At 32.5% G+C, this 22,829-nt stretch overlaps 1 protein-coding gene across 8 annotated transcripts in view; it reads right to left on the bottom strand.

Moving 5' to 3' along the window:
- Nucleotides 1-1,028: 1,028 nt before the first annotated feature.
- ZNF280D (zinc finger protein 280D) overlaps nucleotides 1,029-22,829 on the bottom strand; it is a 129,652-nt gene continuing 107,851 nt past the window's right edge. For all 8 annotated transcript variants that reach the window (XM_010809306.4, XM_059890843.1, XM_002690858.7 and 5 more), the window contains 2 exons: nucleotides 5,777-5,832; nucleotides 1,029-3,247 (listed from right to left, as the gene is read on the bottom strand). In XM_010809306.4, coding sequence (XP_010807608.2) covers nucleotides 2,623-3,247; nucleotides 5,777-5,832 — 681 coding nt within the window. In that variant the 3' untranslated portion in view covers nucleotides 1,029-2,622. The remainder of the gene's footprint in view (nucleotides 3,248-5,776; nucleotides 5,833-22,829) is intronic.

Here is a 22,829-nt window from a genome sequence, read left to right as displayed (position 1 = left end):
TTCATCTCTTCTTTGCCTGGAACAATAGTGTAATCAACCATTATTGGTTTGAAGCATGTTATTTCTTTATTAGCTTATTAACAGACATTATTCTATATGGTATTGGCTTGTGAAATATTATTATTATAAACTATAATTCTCACAGTGAACTAGTGTTAAATTAATTACTGGCAAAGAAAATTTCAGTCCCTGAACACCATTTTCCCAGACAAAATAGCACTCTAAAGCACATAAATGCAAAATACAGTCCACTGGTCAACCCCCAACCAACATTCTGTTTTTGTAAACAAAGTTTTGCTGGAACACAAACTGGCCATCATTTACATACTGTCTACAGGTACTCTTAAGCTACAAGGAAGAGTTGGATAATTGTGACCACATGGTCAACAATTATTCACTATCTGATTCTACACAGAAGTCTACTGACCACTGTGCTAAGGCACTACTTCTCAAAGGTTTGGTTTGCATATCTGAATTGTTTGTTCCCAATGAGAAATGAGATTTTGTGAAAACATAAACCAATTATGTTACCAAGTACAATATTTATTTAAACTACTGTTTGTTTTTTTTCTCATTGCTAGATTTTCTCAGTGAAGAATTTATAGTCTGGTACAGGTTCTTTTTCTCATAGTGGATAGGTATGAACAATTCATTGATTAGGTACTTTCACTACTATAAGCAAAACTGGTATCTAATCAGGAGGAGGAACTACTCAGAGTTCACAAGGAATTACCGTATCATTTACAGACCTACTTTGGCACAGTGCTCCAGGTTTTTGCAGCATTAGGCAGCAGGCTTGGCAGTTATTTGAATCAGATTCAGAAAATGGTCCTTACATAGACTTTCTCATCTTCTTGCTCTCCTAAGGAATATGTTACTCCAAAAATCTTCTGTGCTATAGATTTATGTTTCAACAAGGTGAAGGATGACAGTTAATAAGTCTTTATTTCCCCACTTTTTATTAGGAGCAGGAACTATAAAAATATTTACCCCCACCCCAAAAAATATTCAAGAAAATAAGTCAATAATTTATTTTGCCCATTTAGCCTCTTTAATTTACTGAGCAGATAGAAAACTATTTTAAATTATAATTCTCTTGAAGTAGAAGAATTTGTAAAGTAAATCTATTCTCTGTAAATATTAGCAGTTTCCCCTCTGTACTTTAAGTGTCAATTTAAAATAAATCATGCATCAATTAAAGAAAACAGAATGCAATCTACCGGTAGCTTTAACATGAAATTTCCTTGAACAATATACAATTTCTAGAGGCGCCAAAGGTAATCTGACTCAAGCAGCTTTCTGAAAAATAAAATTATTCAGGGACAGATTTTTATTGCAAATATTTACTCAAAAAAACTACTATATACAGCATAATTTTAATACCCATTTAAAACATTTAACAGTGAAACAAAATTTAAGAATTCAAAGCACATTTTAAGAAGTAAAAATGTAGCATTTTAAATAAAAGTTTATTAGTACTTCAAAGCAAACTACTCTTATTCATATTATTCATTTCTGTATCTATTATTTTCTATATGATAAAAAAACTGAAAAAATCAATTTAGCAGCCATCTTAAGGATAAATTAGGCTAAATATCCCAAACCAATTTTTTACATCCTGCTTTAGGTCCCATTTGAAGTTTCTATTTTACAATTACAGAAAAAGTCACTTAAACATGGCTGAATTCATGCCAGTTTACTGCTTTACAAATATCTACATTAATCTGTACTTTGGTTTGGTTTCCAGACCATGTTTATGGTTCTATTTCTAAAGAAGATCATTAAAACAATATTAAAAGCATAATAGCTACAGGATTTTCAACAATGGATTTCTACTTTATACAACTAGTTTATCAAGGGATTTCTGCACAGCGTACACACTGACAAAAAGCACAAATATAAATTTTTATTTTAATAATTTCACTTTCACTGAAAGTTTAATTAAGGTAAGCTTACAGCCTGGCAGGCTAACACTTGTATGGAGGTACACAGATTCAAATATTCTGTTCACATGCTTCTGGCAGTCTGGAATGTTATATTATATTCAAAATTAAGTTTACGTTCATCCAAATTCTCATTAGATCAACTAATTTAGCATTCTAAACATGCTCCATTTACCAGAATCATACTCAAAATGAAGCTCTCATTAACAACGCCAATCAGCTATTATTTTAAATCAATTATTCCCAAAAGGCATGTGGTTTCCAAATTTCTTCCTTTAAGTTAATTGAAAAGGATGTACAGGTAATAAGGACTTTTAGCTTAGGACTGATGGAAATTTCAAAAGCTTCATTAACATAACTAATATTCTAATAATCAATTCATATTGATCACCAAGTTCCATGTCCTTGAAAACTGCGAAATGACTTTTTCATTGCCAACTTAACTTTCATTAAATCTTACTCATGTTTTAAAAACTTCTTGGAAATTCATACCTAGTCATGCTATTAATGATGGATTGATTTAATAACCTAGGCTCAACATACAGGTAAAATATATGAATGGCCTCCCTTACATTTTTCTATGTCTGCGCTCTGCAACAACACCACTGAGGTCACCTGATAGCACTGTTCCAAATGGTCTTACTATTGGTACACTAAAACTTAGAATGCCTAGTTAATTTCAACTTCTTTCTTTTTCATCTACCAGGTCTCCTGTTGTCTCTGTTGTGCTAAGACTATTTTCTCCAGGAACGTTATCTGTTTGATCAGACACTACAGCATCAGTCTTGGCTGAAGGATCACCACTACCCTTCTGAAGAATCTCTGTGGCTTCAAACTCAAGCACTTCTGATGGAGTCAAAGGTTCCAAATGAACACTGCCTTGCTCACTAACATCAGAACTAACAGATTCACGTTCATCTCTTTTTCTCAAAAACTGATCAATACTAACATCACCAGATGTTAACCGCAAATCTTTAATATTCTTGGAAGAAAATCTAGCTTCACCAGCATTGCGATCCTCAATCTGATCACATGCAATGAGGTTTTCTGAACTTTGGCACATCTTCAACTCTGTTTCCTGACATATGTGCTCTACTTGTTTTTCCTTTTCCACTTTATCTGCATCAATAGTTGAATCATAACTGAAGATATTCTTTGAGCCAGTTTCCTGATCTTCAAGACAGTTATCATTTTCTTTATCTGAAACGGATATGTCTTCTTCACTTTTTGTTGTTGATGAGCCTTCAAATAAATGCACATCACATCCATTTTTTATTTCCTCTGAAGAAGCTTCATCTTGTTTACTGAAAAAATAAAGCTACTTATTATCTATTTCTTCATAATACAATGTATTTGAATACTTACTTTCAAAGTAAAGACATTTTCTGAAAAAGAAAAAAAGGCACACTTGCCCACCCAAAAAAGAAAAAAAATCAAAGTCCCCAGTCCTTGCCATGATGTTACAATTTAGGAAGTGGCCATTTTCTTAGGCAGCAGAGTGAGAAACTCCATAGTCACATATTCAAAGGAGTCCTGAGGAGTTAACTCATTAGTTTTGATCCTCGTTATCATTACTTTACCTGTTCATACTCTTGCTTGATTTTAGTTAAAATGTGAGTGTGCTTATTAGCTCATAAGAGTACTTTAAATAAGGAATGAATGTATGTGGGAAAAATCCTATTTTATTTTTCTTTGATTTACATGTCCTCTTAGGATTAGCATGTTTTTCCTAAGCAAAAGCAAGTAAGCATTCACAAAGATTTTACTAATTTCATAACAGCCTAACTTAGAAAAACATGAACACATGTCTAAGAAATATGTAAGCATAAAACTTGAATACCTGTAAGTTTACGTGTATACGTGTCTGTGTATGTATACAGACATACGTAAGTAAGATGTGTTACGCTGATGTGTTAACAGAAACTCTGATGTATTAACAGAAACTATTCAGTGAATATAATTTCCTATGCTATATAGTAGAACCCTGCTGTTTATCTATTTTATATATAATAACACATATATATGTTAATCCCAAACTCCTAATTTATCCTTCCTCCACCCTCTTTCCCTTTTGGTAACCATAGTTTGTTTTCAATGTCTGCAAGCCTTAGAAACAGATTTCCAAGATGATCTCAGGTCACTTATATAGATGTAACAATGCTTATTTTACCAAAAAGAATTTTAATGATTACATTTATCTTATTTCTTACATTAATCCACCTGGAATTTAGACTTTTTTGTAATGAAGTACCCATATATCAAAGCAATGTTATCAAATAGTCATTTATTATTTACTAAATTATATTTGTAAGGCTGTTTCTCTGCTATTTAATTTGTTCTGATGTGTCTTTAGACTATTACAAGCCAATACCATCCAGTTTTAACAATTAGAAATTAACATTGTACTTCATTATCTAATAGGTTAAATCACCTACATTCTACTGTTCTTCTCCCTAAATTAGTAGTTTGAAGAAGTAAAAGATATTTGTACACGGATGCTCATTAAAACAGTGTTTAAAATAGTGAATACAGAAACAATCTAATATCTAACACAGCTATGATTTTTTAAATTGTGGTATTAATAAATAGAAAAATATGAATCCTACTTGAAACACCACTAATTTCCAAATCAAATCCAATTTGGATTTTCAATTAAGTGCTCATTAACCATAATTTGGAAAAAATGACCTATCACGTAAGTTACTAATAAATTATTTTGTATCTCAGTAAATTTTTTCTTTAAAATCTTCTAAATTGCACATTTCTCATTGTTATTATTGTGAATTAACTATGTTATGCATTAGATTTTGTAATGACATGTTATGGGTATATAAGAATGGTTCTGCTGCCTTAATTAATACTTTGGTTAATTTCAGTCATACTTTGCTCATTTTCTTGGGTCTTACAGGTCAATTACATTATCTCAAAAAGTTATAATAGTTCCCTCATTTAAATTTGTAAAATTCTTATTTTTGTTCAGATCTTATTGAACTAATTATAATTTACAGAAAATGTTAAATAATATAGATGTGTCTAGTCTTTCTCCTAAGTCCTTAGTTGAATTTTGTTAACTTTTTTCATCTAAAATTCTAGGAAAAATACTAGATAAAGAAAGGGCTAGATAATTGTCCTGGTCAAGTCTAAGAAACATCGTCAAAAGGTCTTATTCCATAATTTTCTTTTTAGAGGCAATAGATTGATTAATCTCATCAAGTTAACAAGCAGACTATGGTAAAACACACAGCATAAAGACAGAAATGGGGAAAGTAATTAAAAGACAAAATCATCTTTAACTGGAATAAAGTTCTAATTAGAATATTGGATTCTCTTTTGCTAAAAAATAGTGAAATCTCGTGTTCTAAGTGTTCTACTCAAGAATTAAATTAAAAAAAAAAAACACGTTGAATTTTGAAACTTTTATGTTGAGATCCTACCACACAAGTAACTTATAGCTTTTAAAAAATACTTTAAAAATAAGATTTTAAAACTATTTGCAATAATTGTCACCATCTTATAACCTGCAGCATCTTGTAACTATTTTCATTTAACAGAGGCAATTACAATCCATTACCATTTTATTTACTTGTACTCTAAAAAATTAACAACTTATAAAATGTATTCTACATATTTAAAAGGCTTCAAAACTAAGGATCTGTAGTACATTTCTGTTGTATTAAAATTTCAAAATTTGATTTTAATTGAAAGTCATTACTAAAAGGAACACCATATATAAAATTTAAATAGCCCTTTCCCAAATAACTGAAATAATATACAGCTCAAATATCATTTTATATACACAAATTTCAAGAGATTCAGCTTTTCCTTATATTTACCTTTCTGAATTTGATGTTTCTGTTTCTCCTTCAGCCAAATTAGATCTTGCAATTTCCTGAAATGATTAATAACATTTTTCTTTTATATTCAAAACTAAGCTTACATTCAAATTATGTTTATATTCAAAACTGCTACTTTTATTAAACTTTCTAGATAAAAAGAACTTGTGTGCTGCCTAGTATTCCAAAGAAAGAGAAAAAACAATTTCTTAAAGTATGTTTTAGAATAACTCTTAAACTAAAAACAGGATTTCAAAAATTGTTTTTTAAAAAACTCATAAGAATTTCAGTGTACCAAAAGTTTTTGAAGCAAGGATATGAAACAGTTACCCAGTTATAACAATACCTGCTTTCCTTAGATTCTTCTAAGTGTGAACCATAATTGTAATTACTAGAAAACTAGTAAAGCACACCTTGAATTTGAATAAGTCTCATCCACAGTATTTTATACACACATATTAAAAACAGGTACTTAGGTAAAACATTATGAAACTATGATTTTATATTTGGAGTCATGGTAACCCTTCCATTGTCAAACCAAGTAATATTAAATAATATACAAATGAAGTATTTTGATTATTTCAAATGTTTTTTTGGGGAGGAAAGAATATAATAAAACCTCAGTAATAAAGAGGCAAGCTTAACAGTTTAAAACAATTAGAAATTATTGAGACTTTACGATGCATGAAGTAGTATATTAAGAACTTTACATTCACTGTCTCATTTAATCTTCATTATTAGATATTATAAACTCCATTTCTACAAATGAGAATAAAGACTGTGGGGGTTAAGCATCAATAGAAAACCCAAGGCAAAACCACAGTAAGTGGTGAAATTTCAAATCTAGGTCCAACTTTTAGTCACTAGAATGATTGATTCAAGTCTGTGAAAGTGATCATGGTGTATTAATCACATACATGTATTTCCCTGCTCTCCAAAAACACTACTAAAATGAGGGCAAGGAAATAAAACAATTTCCGCTCATAAAGACCAAGAAAGCATCAAAGCATACTAACTGTCAAAGAGATGTCAACAAATTTGTAGACGCAAAGTAGCTGGAGGAATAGAAATTAACTTCACAGTGTGGAGGAAGTGATAACTAAACATTTGAACAGGGGAGTGCAAGGAAAAGAGAATCAATTTTCCCAGAGAAGTTAACAGATCTGGTATTTGGAGAAATTCAGTACAATATTCAATACATAAAAGGTAAAAATAAAGAATGAATACTGCTGAGAAATCTAAATACTCTTTCCCCAACTCACACAACAGGTACCTATTCTTTCCTCTACTGCTTAGGCCAAAGGCCAAGTCTTTGAACTGGAGACTGTCTATGGACTTGTTAACACCAGGAATGGCAAAGGGCAGGTAAGAGTTACTGAAAGAAAACAGAAAAATTTAGTAAAGGTCCATAAACTGAATAAAGTGATCCTCATTTATCTCTCTGCCTGGCTCCCAGAATGCTAGCAGCCAGAGGAACCACTCATCACTCCACCAACCCCAGCTGGAATCTAGGAGATTCCTTTTTGAAGAAAATTATCAGCCTCAAAAACTTTGAGAGCATCCTTCCTACCAAAGAATAAGTCACCTCAGCATCTGATTTTCCTATGCTGAAGTCTAAAAAATTGCCAAGTAGACTGAGCATGTCATACAGCACAGTAATCCATGAAGCAACCTTCACAACATAATCCATGTCAGCAGTTCTCCAAGTTGGTTCACAGACATATGGGGCCTCCAAGACACTTTTAGGAGGCATGTGAGGTTAAAATTCTTGGTACGAAGCAGTAATGAGTAAAAAAGCTGACATTTTAACACAAATCAAGGCACTGACATTGAACCAGTCACTGTATTCTCCACTGGCATACACCAGCAGTAAAATTAATTTTACTAAATGTCAACCCTTGAGTATATGTCTTTTGAATAGTCTGTGTAATGAAATACCAAGCATGCATAAAGTACTGCTGCTGCACACCAAAAACACTTGGGTCTGTGATTTAGTTGTAAGATGAACTTGGCCAAATTTTTTTTCATGGAACATCATTTTTATTTTTAAAGAATGACTGTCAAACTATGAATATTTAGACCCGAGTATTCAGAATGTATTTTCTTCAAAAATGACAAAATGAGTACGTCACATTAAAGTAAACAATCAAACAGTGTTTGTTGCCAGGAATAAAATTCAAGAAAAATTTAAATCTTAGGATAACTTGTATCTACTATTCATGAGATAAATGCTAATACTAATGAATGTGATTACCTGATTTGTAATATGAAACATGGCAAAACTTGGAGGATCTATGTGACTTGTATATATTCTATATATTGAATATATAGAACAAATATACTCTAAATGACTAATGAACAATGTTATAAAATCACATACGGATAAAAGATCCAAACAAAGTGCAAGCCTGACCAGCAGATTTTAATGAACCGCAGAGTACAAAATGTTCAGTGATATGATGTCAGATTCCACATTGCAACAAAGCTTTAAGAAAATTTCCACAAGTCTAATTTTGATGTCATAAAAAGAATATCATAATTATCTGAGATTATTAAAGTACTGGTTGAAGCTGGGTATTCTTTATATATTTCAATCAAAATATATCACAACAGACTGAACGCAGAAACACAAGAATCTAGTTTCCTTCTGCTTAACTAGACATTAAAAAGATAAGCAAAAGTGTAGAACAATTTATTCTAAATAAATTTCTTTTTGTTTGCAAATAGTTATTTTTCAGGAAAATATTTATATATTTTAAGTAACAATATTTTTTAAATTTCATATTTTTATTTTCTAGTACCATAAACATCAATAAATTTTAGGAGTACTAGGGGGAATAGATAGATGAAATAGGAATGTACCCTGTGGTATGCTGCACTGCACAACCTGTCCCTGTACAAACATAGGGTTTTTGATCATCTTTTTTGTGCTTTAATTTTTAACATGAATGAACATTCAAGGTGTAGACATCCTTTACATTACACAGATTAAAATAAACAAGAGAATAAAGAAAGAGGCTAGGAGACATCAGAGACTTTGCCAGAAACAAAATAAATATATATGATATATATATTCAATATTCCTGGAGATATGATATATTATTATATACATTAAACAAGAACAAAAAAAAAAACTGAAAACAACTGAAGAACAAATAAAAAACTAAAGAGCAATTCAAAATAAATATATGGCAACTAAAATAAGTAATTAAGTTTAGAAAATCTTTTTTGAAAGACCGAATGAAAAGACAAAAAGATGGAAGGCAAGAAAGAAAATGCCATACAATCAGAGAAGTTGATGCAGAAAGTAGCTGTCATCAATAGGAGTTTCCAAAAAAAAAAAAAAAAAAGAGAGAGAACAGAGAAGAAAATAAAAGTGAAAATTTACCAAAGAAATAAAACAAGAAAACTTCCCCCAAACATAAATATCTAAGATTACAAAGGCTTATCAAATTTGTACCATAATGAAAGAAAAAAGGATGATGGGTGAACATATGAAATTTCAAAACACTTGAGATAAACATTAAAGTTTCCAAAGAACAAAATAATATAAACACCAAGTGGACCAAAAATGGCATCAGACATAATGAAAACAATACTTTTAAAAATGCATAGGAAAAATGTTTTCTATTGCCAAACCATTAATATCATTAGAATAAATAGTTATAAATTTACATGAAGTGAAAAAAGACACAACCTTTCTATGGAAATTGTTAAAGGACATATTTCATCAAAATAAGGAGTAAAACAATAAAAGGACTCACAGTTCAGGAAACAGGACATCCAACACAACAAAGTGGCAAAGTAAAACCCTGATCAACAAACTATGCATCAAGCTTAGAGAGTAACTAGTTTAAAGCTGACTGGAGAGAAGATCTCCAGATCCTCCAACAATTTTTTTGGATATGTGTGAACATTCTGAAAAAAATACTTCCAGATACTGAACAAACTGCAGCATTTAAAAAAAGCATTAGGTACACAGAAGAGTAAACAAATCAGTAAAAATATAATTTTACCTCAGAAAAACAAAATGAAGTATAGGAAAGAAAATTATTGTACATTTCCTAGCTCAGTATGCTGCTGCTAAGTCGCTTCAGTCGTGTCCGACTCTGTGCAACTCCACAGACGGCAGCCCACCAGGCTCCCCCGTCCCTGGAATTCTCCAGGCAAGAACACTGGAGTGGGTTGCCATTTCCTTCTCCAACGAATCAAAGTGAAAAGTGAAAGCGAAGTCGCTCAGTATAGTGGTACCAAAAATTGTGATGTTGGGATTTCTTGGTGGTTCTTTGGTAAAGAACTAGCCTGCCAATGCAGGAGACATAGGTTAGATCCCTGAACTAAGATCCCAGATGCTGCAGAGCAACTAAGCCCATGTGTCACAGTTAGTGAGCCCGTGCTCTAGAGTCTAGGAGCTCCAACAATTGAGCCCATGAGCCGAAACTGCTGAAGTCCTCATGTTCTAGAGTCTGTGCTCCATAACAAGAGAAGCCACTGCAATGAGAAGCCTGCACACTCCAACTGGAGAGTAGCTCCCACTCTCTGCAACTAGAGAAAAGCCTGCACAGCAATGAAAACCTAGCAGTTAAAAATTTAAAAAAATAAAAAAGTTGTGCTGTTAACTGGGCTGAGATCAGTGCTATGCCAAGCCACAGAGTTACCAGAGACAAAATACATATAAAATTTACCATTTTAACCATTTTTAAATGTATAGCTCAGTGGTATTAAATAGCAATACATTCACATTGTTACACAACCATTACCACCATCCATCCCCTATAATTTTTTTCATCTTGTAAACCTGAAAAATCTATACCAATTAAACAATAACTCCCTATTCCCTCCTCCCCCAGACTCTGGAAACAACCACTATACTCTTTTTTGATTACTCTCAGTACCTCATATAAATGAAATCATATATCTTTTTGTGACTAACATTTGATTAGCAAAATGTCATCAAAGTTCATCCATATTGTAGAATTCTCTTACTTCAAATGGGGTGTATACCACATTTTTTATCCATTCATCTGTTGATGGACCCTTGGTTTACTTCCATATTTTAGCTATTATGAATAATGTTGCTATGAAAACAGGGGTACAAATATCTCAACTCTTGAGGAACTGCTGGACCATATAATTTTTTGAGGAACGGCCATACTGGTTTCCACAATGGATATACCATTTTACCTTGCCACCAACTTTCCTGATAGTTCAGTTGGTAAAGAATCTGCCTGCAATGCAGGAGACCCCGGTTGGATTCCTGGGTCGGGACGATCTGGTGGAGAAGGGATAGGCTACCCACCCCAGTATTCTTGGGCTTCCCTTGTGGCTCAGCTGGTAAAGATTCACCCTGCAATGCAGGAGACCTGGGTTTGATCTCTGGGTCAGGAAGATCCCCTGGAGAAGGGAAAGGCTAGCCACTCCAGTATTCTGGCCTGGAGAATTCCATGGACTGTATAGGCCATGGACTTGCAAAGAGTCAGACATGACTGAGCGACTTTCTCTCACTCACTTAAATGCACAAGGTCTCCAATATCTTCACATCATCATCATCATTTGTCTTCTGGTTCTGGAGATTTTGTGGGGCTTTTATGTTTCTTTTTTTAAAAAGTAACCAGCCTAATGGGTGTGAAATGGTACCTCACTGTAGTTTTGATTTGTATTTATCTAATATTTAGTGACATTGCACACCTTTTTATGTGTTTATTGGCCATTGATAAATCTTCTTTGAAAAAAATGTCTGTTCAAGTCCTTTATGCATTTTTTAGTTGGGTGGTTTTGTAGTTATTGTGTTTATGAATCCTCTATATATTCTGGATATTAATCCCTTACAGATATATGATTTGCAAGTATGTCCTCATATTCTATGGGTTGCCTTTTTATTCTCCAGGTAGAATATTTGATGCACAAATTTTTTTAATATAAATTTATTTAATTGGAGGCTAATAACTTTACAATATTGTATTGGTTTTGCCATGCATCAACATGAATCCACCATGGGTATACATGTGTTCCCCATCCTGAACCCCCCTCCCATCTCCCTCCCCGTACCATCCCTCTGGGTCATCCCAGTGCACCAGCCCTGAGCATCTTGTATCATGCATCGAACCTGGACTGACAATTCGTTTCACATGATATTATACATGTTTCAATGCCATTCTCCCAAATCATCCCACCCTCTCCCTCTCCCACAGACTCCAAAAGACTGTTCTATACATCTGTGTCTCTTTTGCTGTCTTGCATACAGGGTTATCGTTACCATCTTTCTAAATTCCATATATATGCGTTAGTATACTGTATTGGTGTCTTTCTTTCTGGCTTACTTCACTCTGTATAATAGACTCCAGTTTCATCCACTTCATTAGAACTGATTCAAATGTATTCTTTTTAAAGGCTGAGTAATACTCCATTGTGTATATGTACCACAGCTTTGTTATCCATTCATCTGCTGATGGACATCTAGGTTGCTTCCATGTCCTGGCTATTATAAACAGCACTGTGATGAACATTGGGGTACATGTGTCTCTTTCAATTCTGGTTTCCTCGGTGTGTATGCCCAGCAGTGGGATTGCTGGGTCATATGGCAGTTCTATTTCCAGTTTTTTAAGAAATCTCCACACTGTTCTCCATAGTGGCTGTACTAGTTTGCATTCCCACCAACAGTGTAATAGGGTTCCCTTTTCTCCACACCCTTTCCAGCATTTATTGCTTGTAGACTTTTGGATAGCAGCCATTCTGACTGGCATGAAATGGTACCTCATTGTGGTTTTGATTTGATGCACAAAATTTTTAATTTGTACAATTTTTTTCTTTCATTACCTGTACCTTTGTGCAATATCCAAAAACTCACTGCCAATTTCAACATCATGAAGCTTTTGTCCTTTGTTTTATTCTAAGAGTTTTATCATTTTAGGTATTACACTTAAGACCCTCATCAATTTTGAGCTAATGTTTGTATATAGTGTTTGTGTATAGTGCTGGGTAAAAGTTCAACTTAATTCTTTGCATGTGAATATCCAGTTTTGCCAGCATCATTTATTAAACAGACTGTCCTTTCATCATTGGTCTTAGCATCCTTGTAAAAATCACTTGACCCTATATATATAAAGGTTTATCTCGAGGCTCTCTATTCTATTCTACCGGTCTATGGGTTTGTCTTAATACCACACTGTTTTGTTTACCGTAGCTTTGTTGTAAATTTTAAAATCAGGATGTTTGACTGCTGGTTTTTTTTTTTTTTTTTCCAAAGCTGTTTTGGCTATTTGAAGTTCCTTGAGTTTCCATATACATTTTAGGATGAGTTTTTTTATTCCTGCAAAAAAAAAAATCTTTGGGATTTTTGTAAGGATTGCAATAAATCTGTAGATTGCTTTGAGTAGTACTGGTGTTTTAACAATATTAAGTCTTTCAATTCATGAACATGGGTTGTCTTTCCATTTATGTCTTCTCTAATTTCTTTCAGCAAGGTTTTATAGTTTCTTTGTAGAAGTCTTTTACTACTCTTTGATAAGTTAATTCCTAAGTACTTTATTTTTTTATGCTATTGCAAATTGTTTTGTAATTTCCTTTTCAGATTGTTCATTTCTTGTGTATAGAAATACAGTCAATTTTTGTATGTTGACCCTGTATCCTACTATTTGGCTGAATTAACTTTAATTCTAATATGGTTTTTGTGTGGAATCTTCAGGGTTTTCTATATATAAAATGATACCATCTGCCAACATATATAATTTTACTTCTTTTCCAGTTTGGATGCTTTTTATTTCTTTTTCTTGACTAACTGCTCTGCCTAAAACTTCCTATGTTGGAAAGTAGTGAAAGTGGCCATGTTGCCTTCTTCTTGATCTTAAGAATTAAATCTTTTAGTCTTTTACCATTGAGTATGATGTTTGCTGTGGGGTTTTTCTTATATGGCTTTATCATGTTGTGGTAGTTTCCTTCTATTCCTAGGTTGCTGAGCATTTTTATTATTCAAGTGTGTTGAATTTTGTCAAACACAATTTCTGCATCAATTGAGGTGATAATGTGGCTTTTATTGCTTTCTTTCATTGATTTGGCTTATTACATTGATCATATTCATATATTGAACCACTCCTGCATTTCAGGAATGAATCCCATTTGTTCATGGTATATAATCCTTTTAATATGTGGCTGAATTCTGTTTACTAGAACTTTGTTGAGGATATTTGCATCAATGTTCATAAGGAACTTGGTCTAGTTTTCTTTCTTCTAGTGTCTTTTTCTGGCTTTGGTATCAAGGTAATGCTGGCCTCATAAAATGAGTTTAGAACTATTTCTTCCACTTCAGTGCTTGGAAAAGTGTAAAAGAAGAGGTGTTAGTTCTTATTTAGATGTTTTTTAGAATTCACTAAAGAAGTTGTCAAGTCAAGAGGTTTTCTTTGTTAGATTTTTGCTTACTGATTCACTCTAGTTATGTGTCTATTCAGGTTTTCTATTTCTTTATGATTTAGTCCTGCTGTTTCAAGTTTCTAGCGACTTGTCCATTTCATGTAGGTTATCCAATTCACTGGCATACGGTTCACAGTACTCTCTTATGATCATTTTTGTTTCTACAGAAACAGTTCTACTGTCCCAACTTTCATTTCTGATTTTAATAATTTAAATCTTCTCTCTTTTTAAGTATTTCTGGCTAAAGGTTTCTCAATTTCATTGGTCTTTGCAATAAGCCAATTTTTCTCTATTGCTTTTCTATTCTCTATTTATTTCCACACTAATCTTATTTTTTTCCTTCCGTTAGCTCTGGGTTTAGTTTGCGTTTTTTTTTCCTAGTTCATTAAGTTGTACAGTTGGGTTGTTGCTTTGAGATCTCTCATTTTTTAATGTAAGGATTTACAGCCATATATTTCTCCTTCAGTATCATTTCCACTGAATTTTTAAAGTTTTGGTTATGTTGTGTTTTTGCTTGCATTCTTAGATCTAAGTATTTTCTAACTTCCCTTGTGATTTCTTTAATCCACTGGTTGTTTTAAAGTGTGTTAATTTCTATGATCTGATGAATTTTTCATTTTCCCTTTTTGATACCTGATATTGTCCTGATGTGATCAGAGAAGATACTTTGTATGACATCTATATTTTAAAATTCACTGATGCTTAATTTGTGGCTTATACTATATGGTCTGTCCTGGAAAATGTCCCATGTGCACTTGACAAGAAAGTGTATTCTGTCATTGCTGGGTACAGTGTTCTGTGTATGTATGCAAAATCTAATAGGTTTATTAATAAACTTCCTAGCTCCCTACTTATGTCTGATTATTCTATCAATTATTGGAAGTAGGTTATTGAAGTCTCCAACTATGACTGCAGAATAGTCTATTTCTCCCTTCAACTCTATGAATTTTTCCTTCATATAAATTGATGGTCCGTTATTAGGTGTGCAAATATTCATAACTGTTATATCTTCTTGCAGTATTAAACTTTTTATTAATATATAATGTCTCTCCTTTTCTCTTATAAGCTTTTTTGACTGAAAGTCTATTTTAATAGTCTATTAGTAAAGCCATCCATGCTCTTTTGGTTACTATTTGCATGGACTATTTTTCATCCTTTCACTTTTCCCTTGTGTCTCTGAATTTCAAGTGAGTCTCCTGTACACAGCATGTAGTTGGATCATGTGTTTTTATCCACTCCACTAACCTCATCTTTTGATTGGGAAGTTTAATTCACTTACATTCAGATTAATTATTGATAAGGAGGGACTTATCTGTCATTGTGCTGTTTGTTTTCTATATATCTTACAACTTGTCTGGCTCTCATTTCCTGCATTACTGACCTCTTTTCTGTTTAACTGATTTTCTGTAGTGAAATGTTTAAGTTCTTTTCTCATTTCCCCTTGTGTATATTTTACAGCTGTTTTCGTGGTTACTTTGAGGATTATGTTTAAGTTATAACTCTCCAACACAAATTTATACCCACTAATTTCAATAAGATATCAATACAAAAACTCTTGTTCCTTTATAGTTCCATGCCCATTCCTTTTGTTTGTCAATGTCACAAAATTACAACTTTATTCATTATATACCTAAATATAAACTAAATGCATTAGTACCCTAACTTATGTAGGAAACAAAATTTAGAGTTGCAGAGTTAGAGAAATATTTGGTCTTACACTAATTGTTTTTATTAAGTTCATTCATCTCTTAACCCACATAAGAAAACAAAAAGTATTAGGTACAATTACAAATCACTGTTACAGAGTAGTAGTTTTAAACCGCCCATGCACTTACCTTTATTGAGATACTTATTTTGCTACAGAGCTGAGTTTCATGTACTGCCCTTTTGTCTCACCATGGAGAATTCCCTGAGCACTTCTGGTAGGGCAGATCTAGTGGTCAAGAACTCTTAGTTTTGTTTATGTGACAATGTCTTAATTTCTAACTTCTGAGGGATAGTATTGTGCGATATAGAATTCTTGATACTTTTTTTTCTTTGTAGTGGTTTGAATATATCAACCCGCTGCCTGTTGATTTCCAACATTCCTGATTAGAAGTCTGTAGATAATATTATTAAGAATGCCTTGTATGTGACGATTCATTTCTCCTTCCTGCTTTCAAGATTCTTGCTTTACCTTTTAGAAGTTTAATTATAATATGTCTCAGTGTGGGTCTCTTTGAATTCACCTTACTTGGAATTCTTTGTGTTTCCTGAATGGTTATATTCATGTATTTCATCAAATTTGGGAAGTCTGCAATCTCTTTTTCTTCAAATAGTCTCTCTGCCCCTTTCTCTCTCTTTTCCTTCTGAGACTCTCATCATGTGCATGTTGGTCTGCTCCATGGTGGCCTATACTTCCCGTAGGCTCTGTTCACTTTTCTCCAAGCTGTTTCCTTTCTGTTCCTCAAACTCTGTAACTTCTACTGTCTTAACTTCAAGTCTGTTGATTCTTCTCTTTTCAAATCTGCCTTTGAATCCTCTAGTGAATTTTTCAACTTCAGTTATTGCACTTTTCATCTCCAGAATTTCTTTTTAGGTTTTCTATCCCTTTACTTATATTTCCATTTTGTTCATATACTATTTTCTTGACTTTCACCACACCTTTCTTTTGTTCTCTGGGCATCTTTATGACAGTTGCTTTAAAGTCTTTGTCTAGTGTATCTGGCACATGTCTTTTTCAGAAGTTTCTGTTGAATTTTTTCTCTTGAATGGGCCATTCTTGCCTGTTTCTTTGTACGCCTTGTGATTGTTTCTTGAACACTAGAGTGTTGTACTCTGAGTCTAATAATGTAGTAACTCTGAGAATCAGATTCTCCCCCTAGCCCAGCGTTTTCTGGTTTTATTTTAATTAAAACATTTTTATTGTTGTAGGCTATCTCTGTTCCCAAATCAGCCTGAGGTGTAAACCTGAGGTCTTCTCATGTCTTTTCTGAGCCTTTCCCTTGGCATATACAATCACTTCTAATTTTACCCACATATACAGTTGATTTTGAATGTCCTAGTCACATTATTGACTAGGACAATAATGTGTTAGGACAATCCCCAAACACATTATTGACCAGGGGATTTTTGCAGAAACTAATGCCAGTGGCTGGCAATTTGTTCTGTAAGTGAATGTTGAAAGACTTTGGTCAATAAGGTTTGGGTAATAAAAGATGTATTACTGTGTCACTGTTCAATAAGTTGTTAATATCTGGCTCCTGAAAGGGGGAAAAGAGAAAGATGAAGGAAGAAAAAGGACTGTGCACTTAAATCCCTTGGAAGTCACTTCAGCTGGAGGGGAAGGTGCTTGCAAGAAAGGGAGGAGGTGCAGCAATACTGAGCCCACTTTCTTGTCTTCAAAACTCTGTGTTAAGAAGCAGCAATCAATGATAACAGCACAGATTCCCAGTATCTGGAGGACAAGGTCTTTTTTGCCCACTCTAGCTCGCATAAGTTGCATGCAAGCTGCTCTAGGAACATGGGCACAGTTGCCTGCCATATGGTTGCTACAGTGTTAAGTGCTTAAATTGATGTAAGTTAACTGAAATTCACTCTGCAAGTCTTCTCCTGGAAGTTACAAGCCTTTAACAGACTCAAGAGTTTCAAAAAAGTTATATCAGATAGATTCAGCCTGTGCAATTGCTGTCTAGGTGGGAAGCCAGATCCCCGGTGCTTCCTACTATGTCATCTTCTCAGAATCCTCCTCTCTGTATAGTTTATAAGTTTTTCCCCACAGAACACTTACGTAGTTGAAAAGTGTTGAAAACTTGAAAAGTAAGTATATTAAACTCAAACAGTAGTTTAAGTTTAAACATTTTATTCCAACAAAAACCAGAATTTGTTACTATTTTACTTTACTGGTTTTAGTGGAAGCAAGCACATCAATAATATTTTCAAAATCTAATTTTTTCTTATCTTGTTTTCAAATAAGTAAACTATCATATTTGGCAATTTGTCTTGATCAAATGACAATTTTAAATAATTTAAAATTAGCTTACTGAAACTTCATTTTACCGAGACTGTGGCATTGTTTTAAAATCTGGGTATCACTTTGTTAATCAGTTTTAGAAGACACAAATATACTGCTTATATTCTATGTTGCTTTCAACTACTTCATACGAAATTTCTATAGAACTTTTATTGTCAAAATATTTAAGGACTGAGTCAGCAGCTACTTTTTGTAAATCAGATGTAATTTATAGAAAATAACTTTGCTCCAGTTTAAAAGTTCAAAATCTGAAGACATTTTATTTAACTTTTCATATATCTATTTCGAATATGAAGTTAGGGCATTTATAACCTGAATGTTTACTTGATAATCACTTTTCCCATAATTATCAATAGTCTCATTTAGTGAATCACACATTGCCAATTTTTCATTTATTTTCAAATTCAGGGAGAATATTCACATCTCTTGCTCAAGTTTTACATTCACTGGACACACTTTCAACATTACTTTCTCTCATTTGTGGAAAGCAAAAGAATAGGATTTTTATAAAGCATGGAGATTTATACACGGTCATGTTTTCTAACTGTAAAACTTTATTAAACTTTTGCCACTTTGTTCAAAATATAGATAATTTTTATAAAAATCTGTAATATATTTTTACCAAGATGTTTTTGATCTCAAAATAAAGTATTTTGACATTTGAAACTATTTCTTCTCATAGCTGATAAATGTCTATAATTTGTGTGTAAAGTATCAAGTATCTTGCTTGAGTTTAATCTTGATGCTTATCAGGGATCTGTATGTGATTTTAATATTGTTTTCAGAATTGACAAGAATATTTCATCTGCTCACTATATTACCCTACTCCTAAAATATATATCCTTTGTACAATACTAAAAAAAAGATATTTAAATTTACAGATGTATAATTTTTTATATTAAATTATGATTATGAGCTGAGAAAGGCACAAATTTGGCATAATTATTTAGGGAGAGAAATACTGGCTTATATAAACTTCTATACATCTGCCATATCTATTCCATTATCATATCCTGGCCATGACCATTTTTTTATATAAGTATCCCTTTCTACCTTATCAAAATGTGATAATCTAGACCATGTCTAGTTTATTTTTAATAATAGCTTTATTGAGGTATAATTATCCAACTTATTTTATTTCAATTAAGTTGAAACTTTCTTCTCTTGCAATGATATCATTCTTAATGTAAATATACCTGGTAATCAAAAACATTCACTCATGATGTACTATACCTGGTTTATAATAAAAAAGTAAAAAGGACTGTTTTACTTCTTTCATTCTCCATAGTATTTCAGACAACAGGATTTCCTAGTAACACTATAAATGTTTTGAACTTTACTATACAAATGAAACACAGAATATTTTTAATGATTAGCTATATGATTTTAATGTTTTTAGTTCAACTGAATTTAGAGTATTTCAGGATCTGAACTTCCAATAATTTCTTGTGATCCTTTGAGAGAAATTATTTTTTGTACAAAACATACATATGTAAAGTCACTCATGTATTTTATCACATTTTATAAAGCATTACCTATTAAACTATCAGTTTGGATACACATTAAAAAACATGTCCATTTAAAAAAGCATCATGATGAAATATGAAATTTTCATTATCACAAATTCTGTTTAAATTTTTCAAACCTTTGAAACCATTTTTTGAGTTGCAAATATTTAATTTCGTTGCATTTTTGCAAAAAGAATCCACAGGAAAAAAAACTAAAGACAAGGATTCTCTGGAATAAATAATCCAATCACAATTAACTAACTCACCATTAGACTGCTTTTAAAAGACTCAGCTTTAGAAAAATCTGTGCCCACCAGGTGAAAGACATACTTTAAAATTTGCATTTTGTTCTTGGATGGGCCTATGCTCTATTAAAATCATTTTACTTTATTAGAAATAGGTGGCTGCAATGAATTATAATTTTAATTCAATGGCATTTTCTTATTTTATTGCACATGCTTATATTACTAGCTTCTGAAATTTCTAACATTTAATTTTCTTGTCTTTTTCACACAATTAAAAAAATTATTTATTTAACTCTAAATTTCATAGTAATTCTACTCTAATAGTGTTAACATTAGATTTCAAGTAGCTGAAATTTTTTTTATACCAAACCTGTTACTCTTCCCTATAATTCTGATTAACCTTTACATTTACATGCATTTTTCTTCTTCTAAACAATAGACCACTTGAGTTTTTAGATGTTATATTTAAAGAATTTTAGTATAAATTTTAAATACTTATTTTTAATTAACACATTCAGTATTATTTCACACTGAATATTGTTATGATATTTAACAAACAGGTCTACACAAATGTTTGTGTGAAAAATACAAGAATCAGTTACTATAAACAACAGAAAACTATATACCAGATTTCCAGACCAATGTGGTGAAAAAAGTAGTGAAAAATATTTTTTATATAAACAAGTGAGTAACAATAAATTTCACTGTTTTCAGTGAAGAAAGTATAAAGTTTCCTGGTAAGAAAACACTTTTTCAGAAAATTTTCACATTTCATCAAATCAATCTTATTTATGAAAGGTCAAATATATTAATAACTAACATCGGTATTACTTACCTTAGTGTTGTTAATAATGTAAAAAAATCACAAACATAGATTTGTAATTAATAATAACTTTCCCTTTTACTTAGCAGTAACGTGAAGTTACAAGCAATGAAAATGTGTCACCTTCCCTCATGACTGAACAAGGATCATAAAAAAAAAACAGAAGTGAGACCTTGTGTTTATGTTCCCTATGTGCATGACTCTAGGGTCACAGAAGGGCAGGGCTGGATGCTGTCTTTAATTACAGCTTTGAAATTATGCTCATCATGGATTACTTTGCATTAATTTTTGTTCTTAAAAATATAAATGAAAATGTTTATCTGATTATTAAATTTTTTTGAAGCCCCCTTAAATTTTTCGCCAGAGGTGAGGCCTTACTTGCCTCACTCTAATTCTGGCCCTGGTTGGGATGCTGCGGTTAGGAGGAAAGAGGAAAGTAGGGATGGTGGTCTAGAGAAGTAAATCCTTAACTACTATTAACAATCAGTCATAGTTCAAAAAAAGACAAATCAAAATACAGTTATATTATTAACAAATAATAATAAAATAAATACGAGATCAAATAGCTGAAAGAGCTGAAAATGGCTGCCTCTAAAGACCTGAATGGAAAAGGGTGAAGGAGATGAGTCACTACTTTTATGATAAACTATGCACACAAATTTTTAACTTTTAATTTGATAAAGATAAAATGTAATTTTACAAAGTCTCAAACTCTTATGTCTGAAAAACTTACAAAGCCAAGAAAAAAAAAAAAAAAAGAACCAAAACATAACACAAAAGAAAAACAAAGACCTTAGAAATTCTTTATGGATATCCCCAAGCAGCCTTAAAGGAATAGACCAATTTGTCATTTCATTAATGAAGTAACAGGGAACCCCTATTTTTATGTGTATGTTTGAATTGAGAAAAAAATATTTTTAAAAAAGGGAGAAATACTTTTTCATGTGAACCTACCACAGCTGATACACTTAAAATATTGGATTATAAGTTTTTCATGTCTAATTGTCCTACTAGATTCTGACCACCTTGGGGACAGGGAAATAATTTTATTAATCTTTGCTGCCAATACAAATTCCTAGAACTTGCTATCCAGTGTTCCCTAATAGCCAAGGAAGGAAGCAAGGAAAGAGAAAGGAATCTGTACCTACCTTCTCTCTCTCAGCCTTTACTTAGTTATAATGAAACTAAACTAACTCTAAGACTACAGGGGAAGGGTTATGGTATACATATAGTGAGGATATGAAAGCAGTAGAATGTTGCAATGTATACAGAGCAGCAGAACAGAGGCTGTTTTAGAAAACCACTATACAATATGAATTCCCATATACAGTCTATATACTATGAAAGGAATTGATTTTGATGGAGAAAATGTAAAACTATAGAAACGAAAATATGACAACAGGAAAATACTATTGAGTTTTAACACTGATTCCACTCCAGTGTATCAGATCAAAACCTTGAAGTTTGATCCAAGCTATCCTCCATATTACATGTGTACTTAAATGCCTGGGTCTATTAAGGGACTATCCACAGCACATATATGCTTGAAAGAAGTACCCAGACCAAACTGTTCTATGTAGCCTTCCATGTAATATGGCTTCCTTTAACTCTGCTTATGGCCTGCTAAATTTTTAGCATAAGCTTTTTTGCTTTTAATGAAAAAATAAATAAATAAACTTCAGGAAGTTTGTTGATGTATATGAAAAGGTTGGTTTTACTTGACACAGATGCAACAGGGCAATCAAAGGAAAGTAAGAGTCTGATGAGTTTATTCAACATGAATATATCAGGAAAGAGTCAATGGATGTTGTTAGAAATTATGAATTCATAGGTTTTTCTTTACGTCCATGCCTTTACATATTTGGAAAAAAGAGAGGCAAACCCTGTTGTCCCCAGGGCATAGGGGCCAACTGTGGCTGGGTGACAGAAGAAAACATTTCTATTCTACAGAGCCAGCTTGAAAACCTCAGGACAACAGAGAACATCATACCAACCCCTACCACCCACCACTAGGATGAAAAGAAAGTGAAAGTGTTAGCCTCTCAGTCATGTCTGACTC

This window comes from Bos taurus, chromosome 10 (genome assembly GCF_002263795.3).
Source record: "Bos taurus isolate L1 Dominette 01449 registration number 42190680 breed Hereford chromosome 10, ARS-UCD2.0, whole genome shotgun sequence".
Lineage (NCBI taxonomy): Eukaryota > Metazoa > Chordata > Mammalia > Artiodactyla > Bovidae > Bos > Bos taurus.
The sequence above is the reverse complement of the archived record's forward strand: the minus strand, read 5'-3'. Positions and strand labels throughout refer to the sequence as shown.